Source organism: Podarcis filfolensis (genome assembly GCF_964270895.1).
Source record: "Podarcis filfolensis genome assembly, chromosome: 8".
Taxonomy (NCBI): domain Eukaryota; kingdom Metazoa; phylum Chordata; class Lepidosauria; order Squamata; family Lacertidae; genus Podarcis; species Podarcis filfolensis.
Genome location: NC_139611.1, coordinates 16,516,627 through 16,541,960, shown reverse-complemented (window position 1 = coordinate 16,541,960; position 25,334 = coordinate 16,516,627). Strand labels below are relative to the sequence as shown.

At 45.9% G+C, this 25,334-nt stretch overlaps 1 protein-coding gene across 4 annotated transcripts in view; it reads right to left on the bottom strand.

Moving 5' to 3' along the window:
• CLSTN1 (calsyntenin 1) overlaps window positions 1–19,779 on the bottom strand; it is a 64,633-nt gene extending 44,854 nt beyond the window's left edge. For 2 of the 4 annotated variants that reach the window (XM_083628587.1, XM_083628586.1), the window contains exon 1: window positions 19,324–19,756. In XM_083628587.1, coding sequence (XP_083484713.1) covers window positions 19,324–19,399 — 76 coding nt within the window. In that variant the 5' untranslated portion in view covers window positions 19,400–19,756. Of the gene's footprint in view, window positions 1–19,323 lie in introns of all 4 variants that reach the window. The other 2 variants (XM_083628588.1, XM_083628585.1) reach the window with 2 other exon arrangements.
• Window positions 19,780–25,334: the final 5,555 nt, after the last annotated feature.

Here is a 25,334-nt window from a genome sequence, read left to right as displayed (position 1 = left end):
TTGTATCCAATATCAGTCCTACTCAGAGTAGATCCACTGAAAAGAATGGAAATGGATCACATAGGTTCATTAATTTCAATGTGTCTACCCTAAGTATAACTTGATTGGATATAAACCTGTGTTTTACATGCCTTCTGGTTTTTGATCCTTCTACAATTTTTATCATTATAATTTCTCAACTCTTGCTGAAGATTTGTCAGGCTGAAAATGTGCCCTTCAACTGGTTATTAACATGTAATTCCTACTGATCTTTTAAATTTATTTTTAATTTGATTGCTAGCTAAATTTATTTTTAAGTTGACTGCTAGCTAAATTTAGTTTTAATTTGATTGCTTAAATTTCAACACAAAAACACAGCAAGTCATCAGAGAGACACTTATACACAATAATGGTATGTACAATTCTATATAGGTATATTAAACCTACACATAATTTAGGTGCACCATAGTTCTTTTTTAGGTGCAGGTAATGGTCATGCAGACTGTTACTTGAAACGTAAGTTAAAAAGCCCCACTAACTTGCATAAAATTGTTCTACTGGTTCTTTGCCTTTCATCATGAAAATGTTACAGGTTATCTTTCCAGCAATTGTGAGCCTTCGTAAGGTTTTATATCACAGCTCAAGAGACAGATTATTTAAATTTGTGTAATAGAAAGTCTAGCAGCTACAAGAAACCAAGTTAGCAGTTCCTTTGGATAATTTATAATTATAATTCTCAAAATTATATTGATATTAGTTTGCAGGTATTTTTTAAAAGAACAATTATATTTTTACTGGGTGCTCTGTAAAGAGCAGAGATGATGATTATTAAGCAACTATTAAGGCTATAAAGTAGCATTTATATATAAAGCCAGGATTCACAGAAACTGCTCATAAACTCTCAACCCCACTAATACAAGCATTTTTGAACATTTTCAGAAATGGCTTGAGCTCTTGAAAACCTCCCATGGCAGAGAATTTAACAAAAATTTAACAAGTCCAAATGACCACAGGAAGCTACCCTATCGTGAATCAGGGCATTAGTCCACCTGACTCCATACTGTCCACATTGGCTGGCAGCAGCTTGCCAGAATTTCTAATAGGGGACATTCTCTGCCATGCCCAGAGAGGATGGGGATTGAACTGGGGGTCATCTACAAACAAAGCTAATGCTCACCTACTGAACTATGGCCTTTCCTATAAGGCACAGGAAGCAAAGTAAGACAATTTGGTCCTGCCAGTTCAATACACTGACTGGCAATTGCTCTCTGAGATTTCAATGAAGCAGCCTTTCCCAACCTTACCGGGAGATGCTAGGAACGGAACCTGGAACCTTCTACATGCAAAACAGGTGTTCTACCAATGAGCTTTCCTTGTTGCAAAGAAATGTAACATGATGCTACATCAATGGACCAGTGAAGAAAAAGCTCTAGGAGGTCAAAAGATGGTACAGGTTTTTCAATATGGGGCACTTAGGCACCACCACATTAAAGAAGAAGAAATATTTCTATACACTTTGTGAGGCCTTGATGATGATGCCCCCCCTCCAAAATGTTTTCAGATACACCACCTTTGGTGGACGTGCCCAAGGATCAAGGTCTTCTGGGAAATGATTTATAATGAAATGAAAAAGGTGCTTAAATGCACATTCGTGAAGAAACCAGAAGCCTTCCTCCTGGGCATGGTAGGCCAATTGGTGTCAAGGAAAGATAGGACGTTTTTTATGTATGCTACAACAGCAGCAAGAGTACTTTTAGCAAAGTATTGGAAGACACAAGAACTACCCACACTGGAAGAATGGCAGACCAAGGTGATCGACTACATGGGACTGGCGGAGATGACTGGCAGAATCCGTGACCAAGGGAAAGAGACGGTGGAAGAAGACTGGAAGAAATTTAAAGTTTATCTTAAGAATTGTTGCAAAATTAATGAATGTTAAAATGTCTTGGGTAATGTAAAATAGAATTGCAGTGATAAACAATTGGACATGAGAAAAAAGATTTAAAGAAAGTGCTATAAGAAATTGAAATTAGGGGTTGCTGGAATGATTTAAAACAGGGATGCAGAAAGGGGAGGTATGGGGAAGTCGCTGAAAGAAGGTTTCAGGAAAGAAAGGTCAAGAAATTATACGTGTTTATATGTTTGTCTGTTTATGTATTGTGTTGTATTGTCTTTAATATGTGTTGAAAAACCAATAAAAAATTTATAAAAAAAAAACAAAAACAAAATGTTTTCAGATACAAAGCATTTTCGAGTAATCAGCTCCAGTAGCCAGCACAGGTTTCTTTTCAGGAGGGATAATAAATACAACTTTAATATGACATGTCAGCTGAAATACTGCAGCTTTTGTTAGCAAAGTAGTCCTGAGATTAAAAGCAAAAAAAAAAAAAAAAAAAAAAAAGCCATCTCATGCCCGGCAGGTATGTTCGGTAATTAAGATCCAATGACAACGTTTTCTCAGCACACCGAAAACAACACTAGCCTTTGTCTATTCCCCTTTTTTCTTTTAAAAGGTTAATGCAGCTCCTTTGGAAAGGTGAAACCCTTATTGATTAGGTTAAATACTGGATGGCTCTCTGGTTTTTACTGGCAATCAAGGTATGTTATTTCACTCCCTTGTGGTTGTTTTTGTCAATATGCAAGGGATAATCCTCCAGCAGCTTGCAAATCCTGCTTCGGGAATTGGATCCTGCTCTGTCAAGCTATCACATTCTTCCTTCACCAATGCCTCCTTTAGAAGGTCAAATATTCCTGGACCCTTATTCCTGGGTTAACACTTTGCTTAGCAGATCAAAGGCAGGGTACCTGCTTTCTGTGGAGAACCTTTACCACTGGCTGGTCAACCTTCCTTCCCATCCACCCAAATCCACATACAGCTCCTCCTGGAGGTCTGATAATTTTTTCTCTTGGAAGCAAAAGCAGCTGGAAACCATCACTTGAGGAGGCAAGCTTTCCACCCAGCCCTGCTCCACAGCTACCTGCACTCCTTGCTCCCAAGGAAGCTGGACTTTTCCCACCACTGGCCAGCAGAGAGAAGTCTCCCCCACCCACACTATTTTGTTGGAGGGGGAGAATAGTCTGAGGCTCTGGGGAAAGTATACATGGCTCTTCTCCCAGCCACCATTTTATTCTTACCAGTAACACAGTGAGATGAGTTAGGCTATGTGCGTGGAACTGGCTCAATGTCACCTAGTGAGATTCATTACAGAAGGGAGATTTGAACATGGGTCTCCTTAGTTATTGTTGGCATCCTTCTGTTTTGAATGGAGTATGCCTCCAGGGGTGCATTAGTATGTCTGGAGGGTCGGGGCTGCCTAGACAACAAGACCCACCCCCCCGGCCTCACTGATGTGATCCAAAGGAAAGCATAGCAATACATTTGACACTAGCTTGGCTGCAGGAGCTGTTGGAAGGAGGAGTACATGGTGCCATCCAACCACCTTAGAGACTCCACCTCAGTACTAGCCCAGCATACTAACTACTATGCCAAACTGTCTTATCATCCTCTAGGGTGCCCTCCAATGCAGCACCCTCCAGGTGTCCCTAGGACTACAACTCCCTTCATCCCGGCTAACTGACCATGCCGACTGGGGCTAATAGATGTTGGAGTCCTACAACAATTGGAGACTCCACATTGGCTACCCCTGCTTTGGTGACTGGGAGGCTGCTATACATACCGCCCCCACCCCAAAGTATCCCTGTTATAACTTAAATTTTTATTTAGCGTTTTAACTTTTTATTATGGATTTTAGTTATCAGCTGAGAACCAGTCTAAGTTGAAAAGTGGGGTGTGGTACACACACACAATCCACCCCATTTTGTAAAATCCTGCCCCCTTGCTTTCCCCTTTAACACAATTCTACCCTTTTATTTTAGATTTTGATTAGCACAAGCAGCTAACTCAAGGAAAGCAAGGACAGTCAAATTTTGCCCAACCAGCTTAAAATTGCCCCAAAACATCTTAATGCAGTTAGCTGCCAGGGCAAAAACACCTCAGCTTTATGGGAACAAGGACTCACCCATCAAAGCACTGACTCCACGTACACAGGATTAGGCCACTGCCCAAGTCGGTTAAAAAGCGACTCCTACTACTATTAACACTTGGCTCAGAGAACAAGGGCATGGATAAGAGACCAGCTTACACCCACCCCGCGAAGAGATACTGATTATTACCTCTCCGCATTTTCTTCTGCTGTCGCAGCTATTTTGAGCATCCCATCCAACGTTACTGGACAGGCAGAAGCACTGCCTGATCTAGTTCATCACAATGGGTGCCCATATGCCTTTCCAAGCTTTGCATTGACAAAGTCAGGTCCTGTTTGTTGTCTTCCAATGATGTACACCCAGTTGGCCACTATGAGAACAGGGGGCTGGAATAGATGGGGCACTGGTTCTAAACTCCATTGCCTGTCAGCCTTAGGGAGCAATCAAAAATTATGCAGATGATATAAGCTAGTCTATTGACTGAAAGTAAGGGCTCTTCTAAGACCCATATGGGTCAGTGGTGGGGAATCTTTTCAAATTCAAGGGCAACATTCCTTCAAGGGCAACCTTCCAAGAGCCACATACTAGTAGTGGGTGTGGCAAATGGATGCAGCACTCACCTTAGTGGCTTTTGTACTCACCCCCCACCTCCATCCTGTCAAACAAATGGTAAAAAGTGTTTGTGGTTAAGATTAAGAAACCAGCCACCAGCGGAAACCACAGGAGTTGTTCATAGTCCACAATGACTTCCTGGGCATGACTAGCAGACTAGCTTTTGGCCCCAGTCTGTGATGGAGAAAGCCTAAAAAGTAGAAACTGATGCTCATTCAGCTAAATCAGCAAACAGTTCCAGTGCCCTACCTAATCTATTAAATCACTGCTGAGCCATTTAAACATGAAGTGAATTATAAAGTGACACTCACTTTTTAAAGTTTTGTACTGCCCATTAAAGCACCTGAAGTTTGAAACTGGTCTTCCACCCCATCAAGAAACTTCTAAAAAATACATCTCAAAAACTTAATGTTTAAAGAAAAACACAGCTGAACACCTAAGTTCTAAAATTGGAACGGTATGGATAAAATTGGTTCCTGTGCAAAGAGGACATGCAATTCTCCCCCACCCCCCAACACATGAATGAATAAACACACACACACACACACACTTTCTTGAAACATTTGATCAGCCTACCATGGGCTTAGCCAGGATTCATGTCGGGGTGCAGGCTTTATGCTGGGGGGGGGCAGAATCTCAGTTAAGTATTTTTATTGATTTACTTAATTGGAGGGGCACCTGCCCCCCCTTGGCTACACCCATGCAGCCTATTCAGATATATTTTTCTTTTTACCTCCTTTTCTTGCCTGCATTTTCCTTCCAGTGAAAGTAAGATGAGCCTGTAGTGTAATTTTGATATATGTATTCTTCTTTCCCAGTAAGCATCCTATCTCAGGCACCACTCTCTGATCCCTCTTTCTTCTGCTTTTGTATGAATGTTATCGGTGAAGCTTGGGATTATATCCAGCTATGTGTTTATTTGGAGCAGATCCATGGAAATTAATGGATCTAAATTTTGTATACTAATTTCAATTGGACTACTCAGAGCAGGACTAACATTGGATACTCAGCCACATTGGGCAAAAAGTTCCTACACTGCAGGAGGTTGGACTAGATCAGGCCCTCCCAATCTTGAGTCTCCAGTTGATTTCTGACTACAACACCCATCATCTCTAGCTAGCAGGACCAGTGGTCAGGGATGATGGGAATTGTAGTCCAAAAACAGCTGGAGGACACCCCCCTCCAAAGTTTGGGAAACCCTGAACTATAGGATCCTCAAGGTCCCTTCCAACTCTACAATTCTACATGCCATAATGCTTCATATTGCAATGTCTGTAACTGAAAGACAAAAATCATTTAATGCAAAGATATTAAATGAAGCTCATTACACAGTGATACGGAAAGGGGGGGGGTACCATTCCTGAGCCCCTCCACCAGCTCCAATGGACCCGAGGCAAGGACCTCGACGGCTCCCTAGCCCCTCAAGACCCCATACCGTCGCACAAGCACCACACTGCACCCCTGCACCCTAGTCCTGTGAATAAGGGACTTCTCTTTCCCTATCCTTATACGGGCGAAATAAGCCCACCATCTTTCTACGCTTCCCTCTCGCTCCATTTCTAACGTGGGTAGACCGTATCAAAACGCGTCTCCCATTGACTATAATGGCCGCGCTTTGGCCAATCAGAACCGTGCATTCCGCGTGCAGAAGTAGCTCAGCTAGCCTTGCACGCCTCATTTAACCTCTTGACAAGTTGTTGACAGCTCCCCTGCTGGGAAGACAATGGAATCGAAACTCCTGAACCCCTGAATGTATCAAGAGCTGCAACAATGTATCCATTCACTTCCGACTTTGATTAGCAATATGAGAATGAACTTAAAATAAGCTAAAACTTCTAAAATTCCTATAAAATCAACCATAGCACCGATTTCCTTCGTTCTGGTGTCAATCAACTCAGCTCCCTCAGGACTCTACGATACCCTACTTCCCTCCATAATCTCCTAAGCGACAAGTCACGTACCCAGGAAGACCCTAATCCTGTCAGATCGTTCTGCCAAGCCCTTCCTCCGGGCAATGCCAGGTGGCAGACGGTGCATATCTGGGCTATTGTTCTATCACCACCGGTACTCAGGAAGTGCTTATCTATGCATATCTCCCACTCTGTACACTGCCCCCTCCCTTCCCTGAAATGCTAATGTGTGTAACCCCACCTTTCCGTAATATATTCATGATGTAAGCTGTGAAACCCAACCTTCCCATAATGTATTCATGACGTTTATTGCACTGTATTCTGGGACTTGGAGGGAACTTTTAAAAGTTCATGTCACCCATTTCTCGGGGTTCAATCTCGCCTTGAACCTGTTGCGCAATAAACTTTGGATCTCCGTATCTTGCTCCTGTGTCCGGCTGAGCTCATTTTTTCCGCTAGGACCCGCGGACCTTGTCCGACGAGCCGGGAGGCTGAGCAGACTCGCACCCGGAATTTTTCCGTAACATTTGGCGCCCAACGTGGGGCGGGCGGTTCTCCCGTGCTGCTGACCGGGGGCCCCGAAATCTTCAGCCGGCTCTGGGCCACTTTGCCCGGGAAGACCTTTTGGACCCCCGGCCATCCTCCGGGCGGTAATCAAACGTCCCAGGGTTCAGCCGGGGAGCAAAGGACATCCAGCCGGCTTCTTCGATCCCGGGATCATCATAGAAGACACGTGAGTATAAGGAAAAGGAAAACCCAGTGCACTGGTGGGAAGGGGGTGGATTCTCCTGGCAACTGAATTCTCTGCCCTCCTCTCTATCGCTCTTTCTCGCCTGTCTCTTGGTCCAATTGCTGAGAGAGACCTTGGACTGCCGCTCGACCCGAAAGGGGGGTTCTGAGCTCTATCTCTTTCGCCTCTCAAACCCTCCAGTCAGCCGCACCAATTGGGAGTCCGAAAGTAAGACGGAGAGACCCGGCTTGAAAGACAGCCGACTCCCCGCAACGGACATCTCAGTTGAAAGCAAGGGGCTGGAGTTCTTCTTCCGAACTTCCCGAGCGCCCTTACGGAGGGGGCAGGAAGGGGTCTTGCTTTCTATCAACAATCCCAGCCGCACCGGTCGGGCCACGTAACACGTGTATCGTGCGTGAGCCCGCTTCCGAAAGCAAGGGGGATTTTCCGTCCGAAACTCTATCAAGGGACTACCCGATCTGGCACCGCACGGCGCGGGCGTCCAGTAGGGCCCCTTTTCCTGAGATTGTAACGATAGGTAGGAGGTTGCCAGGAGGGATAGCTCAAAGGAATTGGGCGGGATTTGGCAGAGTGGAAAGGAAAACCCCAGGAAATAGATAAGTAAGGAAGGAAGAAAATAAGTGAGAAAGGAAGGAATTTTAGGAAATAGGTAAAAGAGCTCTCTAAAAAGGAAACCCTGTTAGGAAGTTGCCAAGCGACTGAGTATACCATTCCCTGATAAACCCCAGCCCCCCCCTTTTAAAATAAACCTCTCTTCTCTTTACCCCAGACACGCGTGAATCTAAAATGGGTACCCAAGCTTCCAAATACGAGCGGGCTCACTCCGGGAGGAAGGCTTCCAGAAAGCCATCCGAATCCCAGAGAGACCCCGACTCCCCTCTCGAAGTTGTCATCTCTTATTGGAAGGCTATTCCCGGGCATAAAGTACTATCGAGACAGAAGTTAGAGGATCTTTGTAAAGAAACTTGGCCTACAGGCACTGCCTCCGCGAGACCTGAGTTACGATGGCCAAAGGGAGGCTCTTTTAATGAAGACCGCCTGCGATACCTCAGAAAGTATCTGATGGAGGAGAAGCCCCGTCAGTTAGAATACCTAGCTGCCTTCGAGACGGTCAGAGGAATATTCCAAACTCCGAAGGAAGCTACGAACTATCAATTGCCAATCTTAAATCCTGGAAGGCAATCTCTACCCCCCCCGTACGAAGGATATCCTACAGATGACCAAATGGAACAGACACTCATCCCCTTCTATTATAGGGGAAATACTCGACCCGTCTTAGATGAGAACTCAGACAGCGATGAAGGAGCAGGAGAACCAGAGGCACGGGGGGGCATAAAACTGAGATTGCGAGCTAGAGATAAAAAGAATGTTACCGTAGGAGACTCCAGTCATGCAGAAAAACCCAAAGAGACCCCGGGAACGTCAGGAGACGCGGACATAGTCACCCAGATGCCCTTAAGGGCCCTGCCGATCCCACCCTTGCAGCCAGACGGACCCCCTCGGATGGTATACACCCACCATCCATTCTACACGGCAGACCTGGTAACCTGGTCGAATCAAATGCCATCTTTAAGAGATGACCCGGACAAATGCCACCGCCAGGTCAGCGCCATTTTTTCAACCCATAACCCAACTTGGCCGGACGTCCATGTTCTCCTGAACGCCCTTTTTAACGAGGCCGAGAAGGCAGATATTTTAGCCAAAGCGGCAGAAGTAATTGAACTCCCAGATTATCAAACGGGACGCCCAGAAGGGGTAGAAGCACTCACGGCTCAATGCCTGCGCGTCGAACCGGCCTGGGATTATAATACTACAAATGGGATTTGGTGCTTAAAATTATTCAAGAAAGCGATCCTAGACGGCATTAAGGCTGCTGGACAACGTACGGTCAACTGGACGAAGGTCCAAACTGTATTACAAGGGACAAACGAACATCCGTCCGACTATTATACCAGGCTAGTATCGGCCATCAAGACCTGGGGGGGGATTGATCCAGATAACCCCCAGCACGAAGTCATAGTGAAGGGCTTCTTTAAAGACCAAGCTTGCCCTGACATTAGAAAGGCCCTGAATCTACAAATAGGGTACGATGGAAAAAGCGTCAGTGAAATCCTCTCTATTGCAAAATCTGTTTTTAACTCTCGAGATGAGAGGAAAAGAAAAGACCCCAAGCCTGAAACTGAGCAGATTCTAGCCCTTAGTATGGAACCACACTCCACCAGAGGCAGAGGTTTCAGTCGAGGAAGGGGGGTCCGGGGAGGAGGACCTCCAAACCCTCATAGACCGTGGGGACCCACTACTGGAGGATGCTTTTACTGCCAAGAAGAAGGGCACATAAAAAGGTTTTGCCCCTACCTCAATAATATGGCCTATGGCGCACCGCATCCTAATATGGCTCACGGGTATGGAAACCCCACACCCACCACCTATACCCCTCACACAAACCCCTCGGCTACCTTCAACCAACCGACGCCCCCAAGTGTACCTGCTCAAACCCAAAGACCCCTACCAGGACCGAGGACCCAAATGCCCGCTGTAATCCCACCCACTCACCCTTGGACAAACGCCACCGCACCACCCTTGCACCCCCCTAACCAACCTCCCCCGGACGATGGAGAAACTTATTGACAATTAAAAGGGGATCCCAACCAAACTCAAACTATCTGTCCGATCTTAACTTTATCCTCAGAAGACCCGTTTTGCACCATAGAGATTGACGGCCATCCCTATCAATGCCTCTTAGATACTGGAGCCACATATTCCACCTTAACGAATAGCCATTTGGAACCAGGCTCTGAGACCAGAAAAGTTATGGGACTGGATGGGATACCCCGTACTTGTCCACTTTCACGCCCATCTAAAGTTACCCTTGGACCCCTGCTCGCTGAACATACCTTCCTCTTAACCAGCAGCCCTGTAAACCTCCTCGGAAGGGACTTACTTTGTAAATTAAATGCGACAATTAAATGTTCCAAAGAGGGTATCTACCTACACATGCCCGAGGAATCTATCCCCGCATTCCAGGGAATAATAGCGGAAGAGAAAGCAGACAGGCAACCTCCAGAGCTCCCTCCTGAGTTGCACGACTTACCCTCTTCTCTATGGGGCACCGAGTCAACTTCAGTAGGCCTCTTACTATCTGCAATCCCCGTAAAAATCACCTACAAAACTGATCTACCTTTCCCGTGCACAAAACAATATCCTCTACCCAAGGAAGCCATCGAAGGACTAACACCCATGATAGAGGACTTCCTCGAAAAGGGGATCCTGGTTCCTTGTGCATCCCCATGCAATACCCCAGTACTCCCAGTTAAGAAACCGTCCGTAGAAGGAGCCCCAGTCCGATACCGCTTTGTCCAAGACCTCAGACTGGTGAACCAATTCGTCATACCCCGCCACCCAGTAGTGGGCAACCCAAATTCCCTCTTGAACGCCATACCGGCAGAGACTCAATGGTATACAGCTGCGGACCTATGCTCTGCCTTCTTTAGCATACCCCTAGACCCTGCCAGTCAATTCCTCTTCGCCTTCACATGGGGCCCTAGTCAATTAACCTGGACTAGGTTACCCCAGGGGTATGTGGAATCACCCGCGATCTTCTCAGCCATACTGCATCAAGATCTGCAGGATGTACACCTCCCTGCTGGCTCCTCCCTCTTGCTTTATGTAGACGACCTGCTCCTTTGTTCTACTAGTGAGGAAGCATGTAAAACCGACACCAAACACCTTCTTGCTGAACTAGCCCGGAAGGGACATAAGGTCTCACCAAAAAAACTACAATACTGCAGACAAGAAGTGAAGTACCTCGGGCACATCCTAGGAGTGGGCACCCGAAGCTTAGCCACTGACAGGATAGAAGCAGTAACAAAAATTCCCCTTCCAAAAACTAAACGACAATTGCGGGGATTTCTGGGCATGGCTGGCTTCTGTAGGGCTTGGATCCCAGGTTACAGTGAAATAACTAAGCCCCTGTCCGCCATGACCCGCCAAGATCACCCGGACACCTTAATATGGGAAGAAGCAGCCTATAATAATGGCCGCGCTTTGGCCAATCAGAACCGTGCATTCCGCGTGCAGAAGTAGCTCAGCTAGCCTTGCACGCCTCATTTAACCTCTTGACAAGTTGTTGACAGCTCCCCTGCTGGGAAGACAATGGAATCGAAACTCCTGAACCCCTGAATGTATCAAGAGCTGCAACAATGTATCCATTCACTTCCGACTTTGATTAGCAATATGAGAATGAACTTAAAATAAGCTAAAACTTCTAAAATTCCTATAAAATCAACCATAGCACCGATTTCCTTCGTTCTGGTGTCAATCAACTCAGCTCCCTCAGGACTCTACGATACCCTACTTCCCTCCATAATCTCCTAAGCGACAAGTCACGTACCCAGGAAGACCCTAATCCTGTCAGATCGTTCTGCCAAGCCCTTCCTCCGGGCAATGCCAGGTGGCAGACGGTGCATATCTGGGCTATTGTTCTATCACCACCGGTACTCAGGAAGTGCTTATCTATGCATATCTCCCACTCTGTACACTGCCCCCTCCCTTCCCTGAAATGCTAATGTGTGTAACCCCACCTTTCCGTAATATATTCATGATGTAAGCTGTGAAACCCAACCTTCCCATAATGTATTCATGACGTTTATTGCACTGTATTCTGGGACTTGGAGGGAACTTTTAAAAGTTCATGTCACCCATTTCTCGGGGTTCAATCTCGCCTTGAACCTGTTGCGCAATAAACTTTGGATCTCCGTATCTTGCTCCTGTGTCCGGCTGAGCTCATTTTTTCCGCTAGGACCCGCGGACCTTGTCCGACGAGCCGGGAGGCTGAGCAGACTCGCACCCGGAATTTTTCCGTAACAACAGCCATGGAAATAATCCAAGACCTGTTCGCTTAGTCACCCATAGCAAATAAAGAGTCCCTGCCAGGCAATCAGGCAGTGATTGCTTGAGGAGTGTTGTCTCCTTCATTTTGCCTACCCCCATATGAAACAAGTGAGTTGAAAACATTATTTTTGCATCGGGCTATGCAAAAGGTAGCTTTGGCTTTATTGTATGTCTCATAGGGACAGATTTCTGTGCATATATATCCCTCCAGATTGTCCCCTTTAACATGCAGTTTGAAAGAAGTTTCCCAGGCCAAACAAAAGCATTCTCCTACCGTATTCATGCTGTGCTAACAAATGGAGGACTGAAAGAGCAGAAACAAAAAGAAGCAAACCTGAGTAGAGCTGCTTTCATCACCACAAAGCAGCTAACAGTGAGAAGCGTTGTCCATTTTAAAAGCACGAAGGGCCCTGCCAGTAATTTAGATCCAGCAGCTTCGCAACATTCTTCAACAATGCAACAGACAGGGGAAAGTGTTACTGATTCTGAAAATGGAAGCTCTCAGGTAGATGTACAGCCCTCCTCCAACTTGGTGCTCTCCAGATATTTTGGGTGACAATTCATCAGCCTCTGGCTGGTAGTCTAAAACATCTGGAGGGCACCAAGTTAGTGAAGGCTGATATAAAATGTAAAAAAGAAAAGTAATATAAAAACCCCTCCTTGTCGGATTGGAAGCCATGAACTCTTTGCTAGTTCTGTGTAAGTTAGTTCCTAGGATTGAAAAGCAACACACACATTTCCAAGCCTCCAGCTCTCCATAGCATCCTGGACATAGCTATAAATATATGTGGATACCACTGCCGGATCAGGCCAAGGGCCCATCTAATTCATCAGCCTGTTCTTACAGAGGCCAATAAGATGCCCTTTTGGAAACCCGCAAGCAGGACCTGAACACAAGAGCCCTCTCCCCTCTTGTGGTTTCCAGAAACTGGTATTCAGAAGCATCATTGCCTCTGACCATAGAAACAAAGGCCTGCGTTCATACAAGAATATGAATTAATCTGTTTGGCTTTAAATAAGCCAAGTAAACCTCCAAAACAAGATATCTAGGAAAAGCATAGATAGCTGCCTTCTACCGAGTCACAGCCTTGGTCCATCTGGCTCAGTATCGCCTACACTGACAGGCAGTGGCTCTCCAGGGTTTCAGGCAGTGTTCTCTCCCTGCGCAACTTGGGAGATGCCAAGGATTGAATGTGGGATCTTCTGCTCTACCACTGAGCTACAGCCCTTCCAAAATATCCTTCTGAAATATTAGAGCCTTTCCAGATGATGGCAGCCATATGAAAACAGTGATAAACCACACTATGCTAAATGGGAAACCAGAGACTGTCACCAAAGAAAATCCTTGCACAGCCTTGAATCTCTTTGCAGCAATAGTGCTTCCATCACTTCCGGGTTTGCAGTAAATAGCACAGCCAATTGAGAAAGGCAACTGCCATCTGGCCACATTTAAAGTCAGGCTATAAAAACTCAGCAACTGTGCTCTATTTCAAGTATATATAAAATCAGCCATAGGAAAAGAAACATTTACATTTTAACAGCTAAATAACTCCCAAATCACATTTTTGGAAATTTGAACAAACAAGCAAGAAAAAGCCAGATATAGGACAATGTAGCTTCAAGGTACATTATCTACAGATGAGCAATAAGGCAGGCAAAAAGATCACACAATCCTAGCACAGTTGCCCACATATACCTATTGCTAGTCATTTGTGACACACTGTTCATCTCAATCAACTCTCCTATACAGAATACAACACTAATAGCAAATCACAGGACATTCATCTTTACATATTTGTCTGAGCATATTGCTAGGGGTGAAAACTTGCATAGAACTGAGCTGTAAAATTGTTTTAAGAATATACCAAGGGGACAGCAGTTGTCCCAGAGTTGCAAATAAATCCAAGAAGTTTACTAGTCCACAATAAACCCTTACTAGCCCAAAAAATAGGCTTGATACAGCTTTCCACTGGCTACTATGGAACACTTCTTTCAAGTTTAATTTCAGAGAGGGGAGGTATGAGAGGACAGGAGCCCATGGGTGCCAAGGAAGGCCTTGGCACCCATGAGCGCTGTGTTGGCAACCCATGGCATAAATCAATATGCAATGGGGCAGTGCTAAACTTCCCCACTCCCTTACTAAAGCTTTCCCACCTAGTTATCAGTAGGAAACTGTTGGTGATTTCCAGTGGCTGTTTACTTGTCCATGTTATTCCAAATTAACACGGTATGAGTGATCATGATCATGTGCATATCACATTATTAGAGTGTGTCCTTCTGGCATAAGATGCTCAACCTAAGGTCATTTCTCATCTGTCCCAGGTTCGCTCCTCAATGGCATCTACAGACAGGACCGGGAAACTCCCCTTGTCCAAAAACACTGGAGAGAGCTGCTGCCAGTCAGTGCAGAGTAGACAATACTGCGCTAGAAGGACGATGAGCTGACTCAGTATTAGGCAGCTTCTTGGGTTCCTATTTAAAATAAGCCCTTTAATTCAAAAATATGGGGACTGAAATCTTGCTTTTTAAGGAAGGAGGCATAATTCAGTAGTGCAGCAATATCTTTGCATGCAGAATGTATCAGGTTCAATCTGCAGCAACTTCAGGGGGGGCTGGAAATGTGTCCTTGTCTGAAACTGTGAAAAGCTGTTGCCAGTCAGAATAGAGCAGGCTTCCTCAAACCTGGCCCTCCAGATGTTTTTGGCCTACAATTCCCATGATCCCTAGCTAAAAGGATCAGTGGTCAGAGATGATGGGAATTGTAGTCTCAAAAACATCTGGAGGGCCGAGTTTGAGGAAGCCTGGAATAGAGGATACTGAGCTAGATGGACCAGTGGTCTTGTTCAGTATTAGTCAGCTTCCTATGTTCTTAGATATGAAGAACAGGAAGCACCATAAAGACCAACATGTTTATTGTGCCATAAACTTTTGTGGACTGGAGTCCACTGATCCAATAGAAAACATGCATGGTAATAAACATGTTATGTCTTCAAGATGTCGGAAGACTTTACTGTGTTGTGTTACGTTGCAACACACCAACCCTCTGGAAATAGCTACAGTGAATGAAATTTAAGAGACAAGCACAGTTGTGAATCCATTGGGATGAAAACTAAACATTTCCACAGATGATTGAAAGGTTCAGTTTTTATCAGCAAAATACCCCAACATCACCTGTACCACCTTAAAAATAAATCAGTTTGAAGTCAAATGGGTTGTGTCCCATGTTGGTCCTACTCAGTGTAGACCCATTGAAATTTAAACATGACTAAGTTAAACTTCAATGGGTCTACTCTGAGTAGGACTTCGTGAAATGGATGTCTATAAAAACATTTTAAACGGCACATGTTTTAAACAGCAATTAAGCCATCTCACAATATGATTGGGGGGAGCTCCGGCTCCACATTTAGGGAAAGAAACATTTGCAACCCCAAAAACACAATCTGCAATGCGTCCTTACTTCCCAGCTCAAGGCCCAGCGATAACACAAGAGCTGCAAAAGGTTAAACAGCTAGAGAGGTGTGAGAAGGGATTGTGTTTGCTTTAAATGACATAAAGCACTCTCGATAAAATTGCAGCGGTTTAAGGTTCCCAAAGATTCAGTACGGTGTCCAATTCTCTGCATCTATTCACAGCTGACGATCAAAAAACCAATTCCACCATCTAAAATACCATCGCTGCTTGGAATGGGGTGGGGGGGAAATCATACTCTCAACAGAGAAAGAGCTTTTTGCAAGCCTAGAGACAGACAGTATTTACACCATTGTTAATCTCATCAGATTGGTCCAGTTTAACCTTGCCTTGCCACAAGCAACAACGCTGTCTCTTATCATCAAAGGGACAAACAGAAGTCTAGTTGGGAAATAATTTGCGGAGTGTGAGAGAAATGATTTGCATGACAAAAACAAAGAAAGTGTGTGCCGGCAGAGAGCTGCTGCGGACTCCCTCCCCCCACTCACAAGCAGTGCCATTATACCCCCCACATTCCATTCCTCCCTGCTAACCCAGATTATGAGCCAAAGTGGGCAGCGGAGGACACAGCCTGGGCAGCCAGAATCGCCCGCCAGATAAAAACACTGGCAGTCTCTCTATCTGGGGAGTAAGCAGGTTTTCTTTCCATCTCCAACATGATCAGGTTGCCCTATGGAATTTTTTCCTCACTGCCGGAAAAAGGAGGGAGGGGATTATACCAAAGCAAAACAAAGCAAGAGGGAGGGGGCACTGCAGGCGCTGTGTAAACATTCTCCCCGACCCTGTAGGACAGCATATATAGGGGGCACCTTTCTGTCACCTTCTAGAACCGATACACAAGCTTCCTCCATCTGTTCCATACAGCACCGTATAGACTTGAAGGGATAAGAAGCCCATCACCACCAAGGACACTGCTATTTCCTTCCCCATTTGCACTCTGATCCAGATACACAGAGCATATGATTTGGGGACGTGATTAAGCCTTGTTAAATCCCTATAGGGGAAAGGAGCTCAACATACAGGAATGCAGGGGGGACGACGGCATAGGGTGGTATAAAAGAGGCATCACTGGAGAAAAGAGTGATAGATGGACTTAACCTCAGAGACAGATTCATGGGCACAGGCGATTAAATTGTAAAACTACAGAGGGAGGAAGGCTATCCATCATCCCCTTTCCTGAGGGGGGAAATAGTGCCCCCACACACTAGAAAGATGTATCCTCTTAAAAGAGTGAAAAGGTAGGAGGAGCGATCTTCCTAAGCCCCCCACCTCTTATCAAAAGATGCCCTTGCATGAAGGACTCCACACCTCCAAAGTCAGATATATGGAGGGAAACAATTCCTTTGGCAGGGTCCGGAGTCTGGATCCTTCAAACACATGTGCCTTTCTGATATGGTTTAAAACCAGGGGAGAGGAAGGAGGAATAGAGGAGGCAGAGAATAGCTTTTATACAGAATGTGGAAAGGCCAATGGTGGTCCAGAAAGTACATTTGGATGTAAGAGCGTGGGGTGGTGGTGGTGGACAGAATACTAATAATTAATAAGCACAGTGGGGAGGCAAACATTGGGGGGGGGCAGAGATGCAGAAGTACAGGCCCCCTAAGAGGAAAGCTACAGGAAACAGCTTCAAAAGGACAGGCTGACAAATGCATGTTCGCCAAGCCATACTTACAGGTGTCCCTGAAGTGGGGTGGGCAGTATAAGGTAAGTATCCTGTGCGTAGGAAGGTGCTGGTTTGGGGGTCTGAGAGAGTGCTTTAGAAAGGGGAAGAGTAAAAGAAACAGGCAAGTGTCTGTATGAAAAAGGTAGTTGTGGGTTTAGGAAGTTTGTGTATCTATGTGTGCTTAAAGGAGTGAAATAGACAAATATTGGGGTGGAAAGATTGCTAATGGCATGTTGGTGTTTCCTATTAAGTACTATGTTAAAAAGAGGGGAGGTATTCTGCTTAGAGGGGAGGAGGTGTTGCTATGAGGTGGGGAAGATGGGATGAAGTGGAAAGGGAATCAAATCCACACCCCCCCCAAAAAAATACAAGAAAGTGAGTGCATATATGGAAAAGAGAGTATTAGGTGTATTATAAAACAACAATGCTATATTCTTAATATAAGGAGGGATGTAGTGCAGTAGGGTTACATCATTTATTAAATAATGGAATGTTATAATATCCTTGTTAATCAGGGACTATTAATGATGCACTGTATTATAATGGACAATATGAGTACAAGGATAAAATATTGCATTATCAAACAATGCAATATTAAGCACTATACTCTATTAGGTATTAATAGTTTTCTGGCTGAAGAGTGGAACCTAAGTACTTTAAATATATACTTTATAAATTATTCATTTTATTAATATATTTCTATTATTAAACGGCTGTGGAAGATTACATATAAAAGTATGAATATGCAATGCTGTCTATATCACTACTAAACAAAGCAATATTAAAATATCCTTATATTAATGGCTGCAATATTAACTTGTATATTCATACATATACATACACACACACACACACACACACACCCATTGTATTCATACATACAGTATTACATCAGATATTATATATTACACACCTAATCCTATACATATCCACTCAGAAGTACATTGCACTAACTTCCATGGGGCTTCGGATGAATATCCATCTTAAACGCATACACACCTATGAAAGCATACTACAATAATAAAAATATATAACATTATCAAATCATGCAATATTTATACTATGCACTGTCAGACAACTGCACTTTACAGAAAAGGACCCTTAAAAAATATCTCCTAATACAAATGTAGCAAGATCTAATAAATAAAAACACTGGGTGATATTCACACTGGGTACACTCTTAGGAGACCCACTGAAATTAATGAACCTAAATTGCCCATGTTCACTAACTTCAACGGGTCTACTCCAAGTCAGACTAATGGGAAATGCCACCCGCTGTTATCATATTGTGTGCTGCAATAAGCATCCCAACACAGTTAAGCAGACATCTTCCCATTAGGAATACAGAAAGAGGCTAACAAATAATTACAATATCGCATGTGCAAAAAAAGGGGCCCAGTACTGTTTCAAGGCGGTTCTCCTAACGCAAATACAGCAAAACACAACACATGAATAAACCACCACCACCAATCAAACAAACAAGCCAACAAATCACGATATTGCACAGCGCGGTAAGTGACCCACAGTAGGTTCTAAAGAGCAATGCAATCGCAGCGCAGGCACAACAAACGAAGCAGCAGCATCACCTTCGTCGTCCTTATTGATCCTTTCCATACCAATGCTACGTTATTCATCATCATCATTATTGCAACGTCACTGCTATGTATATTAGGGCAACGCAAATCTTTATATGCACATATACATGCGTGCATAAAAGCACGCATACCTGTATCTATCCGTATACAGAAAACGCGCGCCCAAACACACATACGCGTCTATCTACATATGCATATGGATAGACATTGCTGCAATAAAAAGGGAAAACGCAAGCACTGTTACGAAGGTCTCCTTGGCAAGGCAAGTGCAGCACCGTGCCTAAGGTGCTATCAGTTAAGTGCAACGCTAAGGCGTTATCCTCCTATGGCACTAACGGGGTGGGGTGGGGTGGCTGGAGACCTGGACACCCCAACCTTTTTTTTTTTTTTAAATTCATCACACACACACACACACACACAATATTAATTGCTGTTTTCCTCCCCCACCCTCCCCTCCGCCTCCTGGCTCACCTCGGGCAGCGCGGACCCGTCCGCAGAGCAGCGCAGCCAGGAGGAGGCAGGCGGGCGCCAGCCGGGAGGGCAGCATCTCTGCTAGGCCGGGAAGGCGCTTCTCCGCCTCGCCTCCTCCTCCTTCTCCTCCCCGGCGCCCCCCGACCGACCCCCCGTTGAGGGGGAGGGCAAAAAAAAGGGGGCTAAAGGAAACGGAGGGGGTGGGTATTAGCGATACTAATTACGACACATTAATAAATAATAGCAACGGTAGTAATAAATAAAAAGGGTGAGGGGGGTGTCCGGGGGCGGAAAATAAAAGGGAAGGGAGGAGAGTCAGCCGTTCCTCTCAGCCCAGCCCGGCCGCCGCGTCTTCTCCTCCTCCTCCTCAGCCCGGCGCTGGCTCCGCTGGCTTGCGAACTAAGATGGCGGCCCGCTCCGCTCCCTTTCGCCGCTCCCTCCCGCACCGGTTGCCAGGCGACGGAGCGGGGGAAGGAACCAACTGGGAGGGGAAAGGAGGGTGGCGAGGCGGAGGGGGAGGAGATACCATCGTGCGGAGTGGTGGAGGGGGGAGGAAAGGCAGAGGCCGAAGGAGCAGGCTAAGCCGGGGAGAGGGGAATGGTAGGAGAAACCGTGATTTCACACACGCTGGAGGAGGAGAATAGAATCGTGGGGTTGGAAAGGATCCTGTGGGTCATCCATTCCAGCCCCCTGCAATGCAGCAATCTCTGGACCCAACGTGGAGCTCCCTTCCAGCTCTACATTTCTATGATTAGAGGAATCATTTTACTGGGAGATCTCAGGTGCAGGTGAAAAGCAAAAAAAGGGCGTGGAGCTGAACTGCGGAACTGTCTGCAGCAGGAGGCAGTGATGGCCGTTGGCCACCTGAACCAATAACTTTAGAAGAGAATTCATGGGGGGGTCATAGCTGTCAGCTTTCAGATTTGAAAATAAGGGATCAGCAGCCTCACCTGACCTGGGGACAGTCTACGGGATATGTAACAACCCGGCATAGCAGCGGGAAGCAGCGGGAAACGGCGCTGGAAAATTAATAATAATAATAATAATAATAATAATAATAATAATAATAATATTTATACCCTGCCCATCTGGCCAAGCCTCCCCAGCCACTCCGGGCAGCTTCCAATCAAGTGTTAAAAGCAATACAGCATTAAATATTAAAAACTTCCCTAAACAGGGCTTCTTCAGATGTATTTTAAAGATAGGATAGCTGCTTATTTCCTTCACATCTGAAGGGAGGGTGTTCCACAGGGCGGGCGCCACTACCGAGAAGGCCCTCTATCTGGTTCCCTAAGCCCTCACTTCTTGCAATGAGGGAACCGCCAGAAGGCCCTCGACGCTGGATCTCAGTGTCCGGGCTGAATGATGGGGGTGGAGACGATCCTTAAGGTATACAGGACCGAGGCTGTTTAGGGCTTTAAAGGTCAGCACCAACACTTTGAATTGTGCTCAGAAACGTACTGGGAGCCAATGCAGATCTCTCAGGACCAGTGTTATGTGGCCACTCCCAGTCACCAGTCTAGCTGCCGCATTCTGGATTAATTGCAGTTTCCGGGTCACCTTTAAAGGTAGCCCCACGTAGAGCACATTGCAGTAGTCCAAGCGGGAGATAACTAGAGCATGCACCACTATGTCAAGACAGTCCGCAGGCAGGTAGGGTCTCAGCCTGCGTACCAGGTGGATCTGGTAGACAGCCACCCTGGACACAGAATTAACCTGCGCCTCCATGGAAAGCTGTGAGTCCAAAATGACTCCCAGGCTGCACACCTGGTCCTTCAGGGGCACAGTTACCCCATTCAAGACCAGGGAGTCCCCCACACCTGCCTGCCCCCTGTCCCCCAAAAACAGTATTTCTGTCTTGTCAGGATTCAACCTCAATCTGTTAGCCGCCATCCATCCTCCAACCGCCTCCAGGCACTCACATAAGGGAATTTCCCACAAAAAAGGGAAGGTTGACAGCTATGGGGGGGTGAGGTTATTGATGGCTGATAGCTGTAGTGGCTGAGCTCTGCCCCACAGCTGGAGGCAGTTGAGCTTCTGAATACCAGTTGCTGGAAGCTGCAAGAAGGGAGGGTGCTCTCGTGCTCGGGTCCCAGTTGCTGGTTCCCCACAGGCATAATATGGGTGGCCACTGTGAGAACAGGATGCTGGACTAGAAGGACCGCCAGCCTGACCCAGCAGGCTCTGCAGGGTTGTTGCTTTAAAAAGAGCCAATCACCCTGCCTCACCCCCTTCTTACATTAAAGTGGGCTTGCATCTGATGCTAGTCCTGCTCAGAGTAGACTCATTGAAGTTAATAGCATGTAGCCAATCTGTACCACCAGTGACGGGAGGAAGCGGGTGTATGATTATTATTCTTACAACAATTACAAAGAAATTGCAATCTTTAGATAGCCGATAAAAATATGGGAAACGGGGGAAAAGAGAGACGCTGATGGGCATGGCCTAATTTAGGACCATTAGTTTCTATGGGTCTACTCTGAGTAGGATTTTAGTCACAGACAACCCACTGTGAGTGCTGCCCCCCCCCCCAACTGGAGAACCAAGGAACTGAGCTTCTGAGAATTTGGGAATCCAAGCTTGGGGCTTTGCATGTGTTATAAGAATTTGAAGGTCTCAAATATAGAATAAATATTCATAAATGCACACATACCAAAATATATGAACCATGTATGGGAGAGCACTCCTGGAGCCATTTTGACTCTCCCAATGACCTCAAATATTCCTCTGCCGTAAGGGAGTCAAATGGGAAAAGCCTTCCCATTGCCTTTTTGCTTGCAAATCCTGCCTTAAGGGCATATTTGTGTATGAATAGGGTGAGCCTGTAACCTGGATTCAGGAATTAAAGCATTACCATCACAAAAGAATGGCCAGGGTGCCCAGGTAATGTAATCAGTGACCATTAGCAGGTATTCTGGCAGACAGGATTCCTGCTGGAGACCTTCTCCTTCTGTGATGTATGTATGATGTTTTAGAGGAGTGGTCTTGGGATACAGGGTGGGCAATTTCAAAAATCTACATAAGGGCTTGCCACCATTGTTCACATGTCCCTCCTGCATGTGGTGAGTGGGGACCCTGTTGCAACTGTTTCTTTCCTTTAATAAAGATCAGGCTTACTAGCCGCTTTGCTTCTCAATATACTCTGGTTGGCCTCTGTTTTCTCCTACCGATAAGGAACCCATTTAAGGACTCCATACGGGCTCCGGAACACCCCATAAGGGAAAGGGAGCAGGGGTTTTTTTCTTATAACACATTACAGTGGTACCTCGGGTTAAGTATTTAATTCGTTCCGAAGGTCCATACTTAACCTGAAACTGTACTCAACCTGAAGCACCACTTTAGCTAATGGGGCCTCCTGCTGCCACCACGCCGCCGGAGCATGATTTCTGTTCTCATCCTGAAGCAAAGTTCTTAACCCAAGGTACTATTTCTGGGTTAGCGGAGTCTGTAACCTGAAGCGTATGTAACCTGAAGCGTATGTAACCCGAGGTACCACTGTAATACCACTTTGTTCTTACTCAGAAGTCCCACTTGAGTTCAAAGGGATATAGGATTGTGATAGTACAGTTGTAGATCTACCTGGGGTAGACCCCTTGAAATCAATAAAAAGGTAAAGGGACCCTTGACCATTAGGTCCAGTCGTGACTGACTCTGGGGTTGCGGTGCTCATCTCGCTTTATTGGCTGAGGGAGCCGGCATACAGCTTCCAGGTCATGTGGCCAGCATGACTAAGCCGCTTCTGGCGAACCAGAGCAGTGCACGGAAACACCATTTACCTTCCCACCGGAGCGGTACCTTTTTATCTACTTGCATTTTGATGTGCTTTCGAACTGCTAGGTTGGCAGGAGCAGGTACCGAGTAACGGGAGCTCACCTGTCGCGGGGATTCGAACCACCGACCTTCTGATCAGCAAGTTCTAGACTCTGTGGTTTAACCCACAGTGCCACCCGCGTCCCTGTACCACCCGCGTCCCTTTATCTTGAAATAAATAGGCATGACTAAATGAGGTCCTTGATATTTTCAACGGGTTAACTGTGAGCAGGACTTAGTGGGAGAGCCACTGCCAAGTGCAGACAGTTCTGAGCTAGATGGACTAACGGTCTGACTCGGAGTCAACTGACTTTCCATGTTCCAGAATGGTTGTGGGAGAAACAACAGCAAAAGTGCTCACATCCCACTCCACCTAGAAGATGAATAACGCCCCTTGTATACCTTTGGCTCTATTAAATCTTTGAGCAAATCTCTGCATTTTCAGAGCAAGGTTGCAGGAGACACTTTTCCTTGGAAATAATCTCACATTTCAGTTGTGTTGTGTTGCATTCTAGCAGGTCAAGTTAATAATAGTAATAATAATACAGTAATAATAATAATAATGATGATGATGATGATGATGATGCAATATTTCCTCCCATTTGCAGACCGTCTGGAAAGGAGAAGAAGGGCCACTGTCAACAATAAATTCCAATGTTCCATCCATTTTGCATGCCCTTGCAAGACCACGTGGGGTTTGCTTTGATTGAAAGGCAGGAGGGGAAGGGAGAGGAAGGCAGAATAGCACATAGCAACTGATGCACTTTCCATTGAGCACAGCTTGTGTGTGAAAAGTGTGCACACAGGGGTGCCCGAGGAGGAGACAGCTGATTGCAAATCACAATTGCGTTCCAAAACTCTTTATTGGGTTAGTGAAAGATCGCAGGGAATACTGGAAGACACACACAGCGACATCCCATGTTGCATTGTGCAGAATTTCCCAGCGGAACGCAACCCCTGCTAAAAGGGGTTCCTTGCACACACGCCACAAACTTAAAGCCTCCCCCCCAAAAAATCCCTTGGGATGAATCTTGGGGAGTGTAGCTTGTGAAAGATGTTAGGAATTGCAGTTCAGTGAGAGGTAGACTACTGATCACGGGTCACTCGCTCCCTCTCAGCTTCCTCGCAGGGTTGTAGTGACAATAAAACGGCAGAGGGAATAATGTGTTATTGAGTTATAATGTGCGTTTATGTTTATGAATGCATGTTTGTCCTCAATCCTATGCCCACAAGAAGTTCTTGAGATGAGCAGAAGAAAGATAGGATCTGAATGTCATAGCATGTACAGTTGACATGTAGCAGCTCTCCAAAGTTTCATATACATAGGGGATATTCTCAGCTCCTCTTGAAGATGCTGGGGGTTGCACCTGGGGGCTTCTGCATGCAGAGCAGCTGCTCTACCGCTGAGTTGTGGCTTTTCCTCTAAAAGTTAAGTAAGGTCACATCCGCACAACACACATTTAAAGCACTCTTATACCACTCTAGCGGTTTGTAAACAGTATCGAGAGTGGTCAGGAGATCTTTCACAGAACTATAATTCCTGGCACCCTTAACAAGAAAGAAAAGTCACAAGTCAGGGATGAGCAGCCAAGGGATGGAGGGCTGAGGAGCAGCCCAGAAGACTGTAAATAAGTAGGACCCTTATCTGTCCCCCCCTTTTTTTTCTTTTGCTGGGGGGTAGTGGCTGAATTTACGACTAGCTAAGAACCGAAGAAAGGGACGCGGGTGGCACTGTGGTCTAAACCACAGAGCCTAGGGCTTGCCGATCAGAAGGTCGGCAGTTCAAATCCCCGCGACAGGGTGAGCTCCCGTTGTTCGGTCCCAGCTCCTGCCCACCTAGCAGTTTGAAAGCACATCATAGTGCAAGTAGATAAATAGGTACCACTCCGGCGGGAAGGTAAATGGCGTTTCTGTGCACTGCTCTGGTTCGCCAGAAGCAGCTTAAGTCATGCTTGCCACATGACCCGGAAGCTGTACGCCGGCTCCCTCAGCCAATAAAGCAAGATGAGTGCCGCAACCCCAGAGTCATCCGCGACTGGACCTAACAGTCAGGGGTCCCTTTACCTTTAAGAACCTAAGAAGAGTCTGGTTGCTGTATCAGACCAATGTCCCACCCGGTCCAGCCCAGCATCTTCTTCTCATTGTGGCCAACCAAATGCCCCAATGGGAAGCTCACAAGCAGGATCTTCCGATGCTTTTTA